Source organism: Manacus vitellinus, unplaced genomic scaffold (genome assembly GCF_001715985.3).
Source record: "Manacus vitellinus isolate BGI_N305 unplaced genomic scaffold, ASM171598v3 scaffold_47_pilon, whole genome shotgun sequence".
NCBI lineage: Eukaryota > Metazoa > Chordata > Aves > Passeriformes > Pipridae > Manacus > Manacus vitellinus.
In genome coordinates this window covers 2,985,599-2,995,155 of record NW_021940585.1, presented here as the reverse complement: position 1 = coordinate 2,995,155, position 9,557 = coordinate 2,985,599, and the positions used below count along the sequence as shown (strand labels likewise).

At 52.9% G+C, this 9,557-nt stretch overlaps 2 protein-coding genes across 2 annotated transcripts in view; both read left to right on the top strand.

Annotated features, from left to right (window-relative positions):
* The window catches only part of LOC115307729 (corticosteroid 11-beta-dehydrogenase isozyme 1-like), a 4,003-nt gene extending 693 nt beyond the window's left edge, over nt 1–3,310 (top strand). Inside the window, exons 2-6 of the mRNA XM_029962540.1 lie at nt 619–749; nt 1,284–1,395; nt 1,524–1,709; nt 2,113–2,256; nt 2,668–3,310. Of these exons, the coding sequence (XP_029818400.1) occupies nt 619–749; nt 1,284–1,395; nt 1,524–1,709; nt 2,113–2,256; nt 2,668–2,888 (794 nt within the window). The 3' untranslated portion in view covers nt 2,889–3,310. The remainder of the gene's footprint in view (nt 1–618; nt 750–1,283; nt 1,396–1,523; nt 1,710–2,112; nt 2,257–2,667) is intronic.
* Nucleotides 3,311–3,870: 560 nt separating this feature from the next.
* The window catches only part of TRAF3IP3 (TRAF3 interacting protein 3), a 14,378-nt gene continuing 8,691 nt past the window's right edge, over nt 3,871–9,557 (top strand). Inside the window, exons 1-8 of the mRNA XM_029962489.1 lie at nt 3,871–4,008; nt 4,212–4,341; nt 5,988–6,310; nt 7,428–7,542; nt 8,234–8,291; nt 8,503–8,527; nt 9,159–9,188; nt 9,355–9,450. Coding sequence (XP_029818349.1) covers nt 6,029–6,310; nt 7,428–7,542; nt 8,234–8,291; nt 8,503–8,527; nt 9,159–9,188; nt 9,355–9,450 — 606 coding nt within the window. The 5' untranslated portion in view covers nt 3,871–4,008; nt 4,212–4,341; nt 5,988–6,028. The remainder of the gene's footprint in view (nt 4,009–4,211; nt 4,342–5,987; nt 6,311–7,427; nt 7,543–8,233; nt 8,292–8,502; nt 8,528–9,158; nt 9,189–9,354; nt 9,451–9,557) is intronic.

The following is a 9,557-nucleotide window of genomic DNA, read 5'->3' as shown; positions in this document are numbered from 1 at the left end:
CCAGCTCCCTCAGCCTCTCCTCACAGCACTTGTGCTCCAGTCCCTTCCCCAGCCTCGTTGCTCTCCTCTGGACCTGCTCCAGCCCCTCAATGTCCTTCCTGAGCTGAGGGGAAGAACTGCCGGGGTTACACCGGCTCTGCTGGGACACGCAGCGTGCGACCTCTGTGAATGACTGACTTGGGAAATGCGCGCTTTTCTGCTTTAATCCTTTTATTAGCCGGCTCTCCCTGCTCCCAGGCCAGGCTGGGTGCAGAGCTCGAGCCTCGCACGGTCTCCCCACCGAGCCGGGATTAAGGATCGGGCTCCAGCGGGGGTCTGGAGGGGGTGCCCGCAGCTCCCGCACCCGAAGGTGAGGGGCGGCAGGGCCAGAGAGGAGGCACAGTGCCCACGTGCGGATGGAGAGACAACAGGGGCTGTGCCGGCTCTGAGCTTCGCACGTTCTCCCCACCGGGCCGGGATTAAGGATCGGGCTCCAGCGGGGGTCTGGAGAGGGGTGCCCGCAGCTCCCGCACCCGAAGGTGAGGGGTGGCAGGGCCAGAGAGGAGGCACAGTGCCCACGTGCGGATGGAGAGACAACAGGGGCTGTGCCGGCTCTGAGCTCCGCACCCTCCTCTCCAGAGATGCTCCGGGGGAAGCGGGTGATCGTGACGGGAGCCAGCAGCGGCATCGGGGAGCAGATGGCCTATCACCTGGCACGCATGGAGACACACCTCCTGCTCACGGCACGGACTGAGGCCAAGCTGAACAAAGTAAATGGCGAGCGGAGCCGGGCTGGATGAGGATACCCACATGGGAACACCACAGACACCTTCCAGACCCACCCCAGTGTATCCCCAGCACGAGCCTGTTCTAACACACACACACACACAACCCCCACTACAAAAATTGCATTTTCAATGCTGGCAGCACAGCATTTCCTTCTCTACAGCCTCCAGCTGTGAATTCTGACCTCCACCACCACAGACAAGGCCTGCTCAAGTCCTCGTCTGATCAACCCTTGCCCTTTCTCCAGTTCTGAACTGGTTTTGTATCCTGTATAAAACGGAATCAAAACACTAACATTAAGCAATCACATCCCTATTTATAAACACTAAATATTTGGCTCAGATGTGCTGTCATTCAACCCTGCAGACAGAATCAGTTTTCCAAGCAACATGTCTCGTCCCATAAAGGGAGCAGGGTTTCCAGCAGGACAGGGAGATGCCCTGAGACAGCAACAGCCTGGGATGGGGGTGCTCCGTGAAGGTGAGTCCATGTCAACACCATTCCCCCCGTCCCCACAGGTGGTGGAGCAATGCCTGGAGCTGGGAGCTGCCTCTGCCCGCTACATCAGCGGCTCCATGGAGGACCCCTCGTTCCCCGAGGTGGTGGTGAGGGAGGCTGAGAACACCTGGGGTAGGTGCTGTGGAGCTGCCCCTCCTCGCTGCCCAGCACATCCCCTGCCCCACTTTGGGGGTCATTTCAACCCCCAGGAAGCTGCTTTGCTCAGCCTGTTGCTAACAGCAAACGTGCTCTGCTTGCAGGTGGCCTGGATATGCTCATCCTAAACCACATCGGTCACTCTGCCTTCAACTACTTCGATGGGAACGTCGGGCACATACGAAAGCTCATGGAGACCAACTTCCTGAGCTACGTGGCCATGACCACGGCAGCCCTGCCCATGCTGAGGGAGAGCGAGGGCAGCATCGTGGTGGTCTCATCCCTGGCAGGTCAGCACATGAGGGAGTCAGGGTCAGCAAGACCTGGATCCTGGACACCCAATTCAAGTCCTCTGGGAGATTTATAGCTTATATTTTGTCCTTCTAGTCACCCACTAATCACCTTCATGCATGGCACTGCAGTTGTTTTACGTGCATGGCCACATATTAAACACGATTTGCTATCTGTGGGTGTCTCTTCCTGAATGCAAGAACAGTATCACCCCCAAACAGAAGGTGCTTCGTGCCATATGTTACATTTTAAACACTCCTGCACTTGTTTATTTCCCTCAAGCATTCATGACAGTTTACTCCATGATCTAAATCACAATACTGCAGCTCCTTGAAGGGCAGGAGGAAGGGAGAACTGGTGCCTGCCCAGCACATGAACCCCAACGTTGTCTCTCTGCTTCAGGTAAAGTTGGCTCCCCATTTGCTGCTTCCTATTCTGCAACCAAGTTTGCCTTGGATGGATTTTTCAGCTCCTTGCGACACGAATTCATCATGGACAAGGTCAATGTTTCCATCACACTCTGCATCCTGGGCTACATCAACACAGGTAAGCTCAGCACCACTGGGGCCTCAGGACTCGGTCCATTCCCAGGCAGAGCCAAGCTGGGCCCACCCTCTGGTTCCAGGCTGTTCTGCCACCACTGCTGGACCCTCTGCCTGCAGTGTCTGTCCAATGGTGGAAACAGGACCCCAACTCTTTAAAAAGAGTGGCCTGGGACTTTTAACTCTGCTACCCTTGCAGGGGAGGTGGGGATTCCACCCTGTGGTCACTCAAGAGCTGGAAAGGAACGGGAAGGGCGTAGCTGTAATTGTTATTGTAACTGTTCCAAGCCTCCTTAAGCAGGTCTGATCCCCAGAGTTTGTCAGTTTGAGAATTCTCCAGACACCCTGGCTGGTGCCTGTGGCAGCCCCTCCATCTGACACCACTCCTTCCCTCCCTGTGCTCCCCCCTTCCCAGAGAGCGCCGTGCGAGCGATCTCGCATGTTATCCGGGACAAACCGGCTCCAAAGGAGGAGTGTGCCCTGGAGATCATCAGGGCTGGATTCCTGCGCCAGCGGGAGCTGCACTACCCGCCCTGGGTGGTGGGCACTGCCGTCCTCCTCCGGGACATCGCCCCCGAATTCCTTGACTCCTCCATCAGGAGCAGCTACCGCGTGGAAAACCTCAAAAGAACGTAGTCACCGGGACAGCCAGTGTGCCAGGACCCCTTGGGCCAGGCAGCAGGGGTTTGGGGGTTAACCCAGCTGCTTCCACACCTCCCGTGCTGACACATCCTGGCAACTCGAGACGGGATGCTCTAGAAGTGTGTAACATGGCAGGAGAACACCCTTTTCAGAAATGAACTCTTGCAACTGGCTTTTTCCACCCAAGAGGCACTTCAGAGAAGTCCTGCAGCAGGATCTGCTGCCAGCGTCCTGCTCAACCTCCAGAAACTGTTCCTCCATGGAAAGCCACCAAGGCAGAGGTACCAAAGTACCACAGGACACGAGCTAGAACAGGGATTTGGGCCAAGCAGCACAAACCACCCAAAGCCACAAGAACCAGGAAACTTTTTATATCCCTTCTAGGTTGGCCTTTGTAAAAATAAATCCTACATTACTACGAGATCTCTACGTTTCCTTGTGTTCTTTTTCCACGTGCACAAGCACAGAGCCCTTATCAGGGCACAGAACCCTTACCAGGGCACTGAGTCCTTATCAGCAGCCAGCTGGCTAAACCCACCTCCTCTCGATTTGCATTAACAAAGCTTTCGCTTCTCTAAAGACCTTAATAAATTTCTGCCATTCCTGAGCTCTCCTCAGCTGCCAAAACACGTTTTTCCCCCCCTCTCCCTCCTTTCCAATCCGCAAAAAGCCCTTAAAATAATAGCATTACTGTGCTTCCCTAAGTCTGGATTTCTCTACCCCAAAGCAGCTTTGGGGAAACCCAGTCACCGAGTGCCACGAGCAGTTCCATGAGCCAGCACTCGACCTCTGCATGGTGGAGACCAGTAGATGGCCCAAAAGATAATTGTTAGGTCTGCTTAGAGAGAAGCTGGAGAGAGTTTGGGCTCCCAAGATAACCCAAGTGCCCGTGAGCCGGGGCCCTGTGTCCCACACCCGGGGCTGTGAGCAGAGACAGGAACCGGGGCTCGGCTGCAGCTGCAACGTTTCCTGTTTGACAGAGCGAGGAAGAAAAGAGAGTGAGAGCAGAAAACGAGGGGGTTGGCACGAAGATGGCAGTGGGAGCGTGTTCATGCCTGATAACACCCTGCTCCTGCACAGCAGTCCAGGGGTAGGACAGGACCTCTGGGGCCAGGTAAGTGCTGGAGCACCCACAGCACCAGGGCCAGAAAGGACTGGGGGGGAGCAGAGACTAAAAACAGCAACGTGCACCTTCTTTCCTCTTTTTTCACCCCACTTTCAGCCTACACAAAACTTGCACCGGGAAGCTGTAACATGAACCAGCAAGAAGCACTGTTGGTCTTTTTTCTTTTTTTTTTTTTCTTGTTTCCCTTGAAGCAAGAAGTGTAACAGCTTGGAAAGCACAGATAAAGGACATGTTTAATTAGAGAGGGTGATTTGGGGTAACAGAAGGAGGAAATAGAGTGTTAGCCTGTCAAGAAGGCCTCAACAGTTTGCTCAGCTCAGGGTGAGTAATGGACTGTGTATTTCTTTAAGCTTTACCTTGCTTTAAAGTGCATTTTTGGTTAACTGGGGCTATTCCAGCCCTGGGACAGCGCAGGTGGGAGAGGGGCTGAGCTATTCCTGATGGGAGTGGATGGATGAGCACAGACTGGGCGGGACATTTAATGGGACCTTGTCTAAAACTCAGCAAAATCAGTTGAAAAATGCTCAGCATTCGGAGCAGTGCCCTGGCTGGGGCTTGTGGGCACCTGACCACCCAAAAAACACTGTGCTTCTTGCAAAGGATGCCCCTACAGTGAAAGATGGCACCAGGAATGAGCTTTGAGCACTCCACAGCGAACACAAGGCCAATAAAAAGAATTACAGAGCAGATTTTAATGCAGACTCAAAGCATGGAAGTATTTCACGTGTAAATGAGACTTACTTGTTCCCATTTTTTTTTCCCATTAGACTCAATAACTTCCTAATTGCCTGAGACAGAATGAGACCAATGAAGTTTTGGTGGTTTTTGTTTCACACTGAGGAACATTTAACCTGAATTTTCAGAGACTAAAATTCCTCTTTTTTTTTTTCCCCCTCCTTCCTACATTAACATGATTTACTGGATACAAGGAAATCTCACACCAGGCATGGCCACAGCAGCTCCCTGGCTGAGCCCCTCTGAGTAACATTTATGGGATGTAAATAGGGATGATGAGCTCTGCCACTGCTGATGGGGCCAGGGGACCAGAGAGGGGGAGGAATGAAAAGCAGTTTGGGTAGTTCTTGCTCAGCTTTCCCTTTAACTGATGCATAGGCAAAGGCTCAAATACACTTGATACCACTGAAATCCAGTAAGGAATAACACAGTGGTGACTTGCAACTGTGCAGAGAAGTCATGAGGAGGGAGGAGGTTCCATCCCTGCACCCTGTGCACACCTGTAGACAGTGCAACAGTGCTGGAATGGAGGATCTCCTCCTTTGGCCACGCCACTGCCTGGTTTGGGCCCCAAATTCCCAAGACATGGGGCAGAATTCACACCTGAGGCAAACTAAGAGCCTGTGCCCCCAGTCCTAGAGCACAACTTAACAATTAATCAATCCCAAGGAATAATAGTTGGTCTCTACACTTGTATGTGCAATGAAAGAAAGCCAGAGCTTGGCTAATCCCAGGTCAGGACCCACCCAACAGAGCAAGATCAGCAGGGTGTGTTTTAGACTTCATGGGCAATGGATTTACAGGATCAGCAAGGTTGGAAAAGCCTTCTGACATCACTGAGTCCAACCTCTGACCTAGCACCACCTTGTCTACCAGACCATGATGATGCCACATCCAGCCTCTTCCTAAACCCCTCCAGGGACAGTGACTCCACCACCTCCCTGGGCAGCCCCTTCCAGGGTCTGATCCCCCTCTCTGAAAAGAATTTCCTCCTAATGTCCAACCCAAAGCACCCCTGGCAGAGCTTAGGACTGTGCCCTCTTGTCCTGCTGCTGGTTGCCTGGGAGGAGAGGCCGACCCTCCCCTGGCTACACCCTCCTGTCGGGGATCCCTGCAGGTCGTTCTGCAGCAACATTTACACCCCCTGCCTGAGGACTCCAGAACCGAACACCTCACACTCACTAAACCTTAGAAACCATTAGTTCTGACCCAAACGGCGTCTTTTCCCCCAGTTCCACCAGGCCAGAGGAGCTCGGGGAGGTCACAGCCCAGGATGATCAGCCAGCCCGGGGTGGGGTCCCGGCCCCGGCGCTCGGGCGAGAGCTACGAGGAGAAGTGCGAGCGGCGGCAGGAGGGCAGGGAGAACCTGCGCAGGAGGAACAACGCGACCACCTGCCGGCACCTCCCGAGGGCAGCGGGGCAGCCACCCCACAGCCCGCGCCAGAGGGAGTTCCTGAGGAGGAGAAACCTGGCGGGCGAGGCGGGAAGGGCATCCCCGAGGCGGGAGCCGGAGGCGCGAACCCCACCGGGCTCCTCACCGACCGTCCTGCTCCAGGTAACCCCTGCCCTCGGGGCACAGCTCAGCACCCACCAGAACACCGGGATCCACGTCACAGCGCAGCCAAAACGTGGGATTTGCACAAAAACACGTGTTCTCCTCACGCCCTGCAGAGTCAGGTGCAGGCACACACATTGTCACCCCCGCCCCGAGTGCTCCTCTCCTGTTTTCCGAACCCTGAGCCAGGCATTTTCTGCCATTCCTCCAAGCACAACGCCACATCCCAGCTGCCAGGCTACAGGTTTGCACTTACACAGGTTATTTTAGCCTTGCTAAGCGAGCTCTGAGCACCTGGGTTCCCTCCAGCCACCTTTGCTGTTCGCAGGAAGGGTGGAGGGATCAGGAGACTCCCTGGCACCCACTGCCAGCCCTGTGCTGCACAGCTGACAGGAACCCAGAGGGCTTTCTGTCTTGAATAACATCTGTGGCAGGCTGCAAAACACCCCAGTCAGAACCAAAGAGATTTCCTCCTAAACTTCTACCTGTGTAAAATGAACCATTCCCTGAGTTCATCCTTGGGGCTTCACAAACTTGTGTGAGCACAGACAATCAGACAGGAGGTGACTTACCCGGGCACACCCTCAAACTCCCTTTGCAGCACAAGACCGAGCAGAGCAATTACCAACCTCCTGCTGCCGTTTGGTTCACCAGGGTTAGTCACAGGAATCTGGAACAGGCATTTACACGCTCACAGGGCCTTCTCTATTTACTCCTGCAGAGATATCAAGGCTCCAGCCCTGGGGGAAGCCAGTGCAGAACTGGTACCTCTGCTCCAAGGCAGCCAAATGGCAGCAGAGACCTAAACCAGGACCTATTTCCCTGCCACTCAAAGTCCTCATCTTTCCCAAAAAGATGTCAAGACACTTAGAGGGGATTCCTTGACCTGTTCTGGTGTTGCCATTCCTCCCACCCCAGCAGCCAGCTGGTTTTTCCTCCACTTTCCCAAAAAAGCTCTGGAGCTGCTGCAGCCAAAGCAGCAGATCCTTGTGGACTTGCCATGGTTTCTTCAGGCTCTTCACCCAGTCACCACAGCTACCAAGCCTGACCAGGCCTTAACCCTTTCCCTTCAGCCTATTTTGGAGAGACACTGACTCAAGCTGCCCTCTCATTCCAGGACTTGTGGAGCAGCCCCACGTCACCCCCTGCACAGCCCCTGCTCCACCTCCACATCCCCCCTGGCATTCCAGCAGAAACCATTCCTGGGCAGAGTGACTCTGTGAACACCCAAGGTAGGTGAGGGATGCTCTGGTTTCCCAGCACAGCAGCATCCACAGCATCCCTTTCTCACCTCCCTGTCTCCATCACCAAACTCTTTGGGATGAGCTGGTGGCTCCCCTCCAACCCCAGCTCCCCAGCCAGCTTTGACCAGCCCAGTCTGAGTTTCTCCTGAACACTGCAGGAATTAGGAATACTTTTTCCTGTGGAGGGATAAACCAGCCCACAGCTTCACCCCCAGTGCTGCCAAGAAGATGCTCTGCCCTACAGTTTCCCTGTCACTATCCCAGCATTATCCAGAGCTCTGGGGGCTTTTTTTTTTTCCCCCCTTCCTACATTAATATGATTTACTGGATACAAGGAAGTCTCACACCAGTCACAGCCACAGCAGCTCCCTGGCTGAGCCCTCCCAGGCTGGGACCCTCTGAGGGTGGGATGTAAATAGGGATGATGAGCTCTGACAGTGCTGGTGGAGCCAGGGGACAGGAGAGGGGGATCTCTGCAGGATTATTCAGCTTCTACTTCTCTGTCCATCAGAACAGGATATTTCTTTGTCTCTTGCCCCTATTAGTTGTCACTGGACACTATTTAAACTGCTGCCCATCCTAGGGGCCATCTGGGAGTGGAGATGGACACCCTAAAAGACAAAGTTCATGGTCCCTCAGGCAGGGGGATCATTCACATCCTTTCACCTTGCCTTCACAGGAACACAAACCCTCACAAATCCAAGAGAAGGAGTGAAAGACTCGAGCCAGCAGACAGAGTGAGTTGGTCCTGCCCTCCCTCCCTGGGCTGGGAATTCAGATCCCCCAGAGCAGCAGCTTCCCAAGCCCAAAATGTTCCCCCTCAAAAAGGCCCAAGCTTTTGCTGTACAAAACCACCTCTTGGGGGGGTGGCAGAGGGTGTCCAGCAGCACAGATAGTTGCAGACCCCCCATCACACACCTCACTGACACACTTTGGTTTTTATTTCAGCTGTGGAACAGCACTTTTTAATAAGGTAAGCAAAACACTGGGAACAACCAACCTGGAATTCCTACAAATTAAATCAGTTTTTCAAGTGGCTTTCAGCTGAAGGAGGGCAGATTTAGAGTGGATATGAGGAAGAAATTTTCTCCTTTAAGGGTGGGGAGGCCCTGGCACAGGTTGCCCAGAGAAGCTGTGGCTGCCCCATCCCAGGAAGTGTCCAAGACCAGGTTGGAAGGGGCTTGGAGCAACCTGGGCTGGTGGAAGGGGTGGAATTACATCATCTTTGAGGTCCTTTCCAACCTAAATCATCCCATGAATTTCTGACTGGGACACTGAGTGGTGCTAAATTGCTGTATTTTCCAAAGTTATGACACTCCTGCTATAGGAAAGGCACTGATTTCTTCTCACTCAGCACCTGCCTTGATGTCACACATTGCACGGCAAAAACGCCCCAACTCCAACACAGTCAGTTGCTGTAAAAATATTTTCATTTCCCTGGAAAAAAACCCACCCAAACAAACCCCAGCAGGCTCTCCTCGACCATGCAAATATAGGCTGCTAATTCACTTCTATTTCAAAACATTCAGATTTTGTAGCCAGTTCATTAAATGTTTATAAACTGATATAATCCTATTTTTAAACATTTGCCCTTTCCCCTGCAGGAAATGATGCAGCTGTCCAACTACCTGAAGGTAGGTACCAAAACATTCTGAGCACCCACTGGGAAAGCTGGTTTTCATCAGGAATAATGCTTTAAAAATATTATTGTTAAATAATAATTTGATATTTAAATATTTAAAATAATTAATAATAATAATAATGGTGTTACATGCCCAATTTTATCTCCCTTCCCCACAGGAGGCCCTGCACCGGGAGCTGCTGCTCAAGCAGAAGATGGTGATTTTGCAGGAGCTTTTCTCCACACTGCTGGAAGCCTCAGAGAAATCCTGGCAGGTACCAGAACACCCCAAAAGATCGTTATAAAAAATGTGCTTTGCTTTCCCCATCAACAGGAAGTCTAAAAATCCTTCCTTCTTTAAGGTTTTGGAGGTTTTTATACT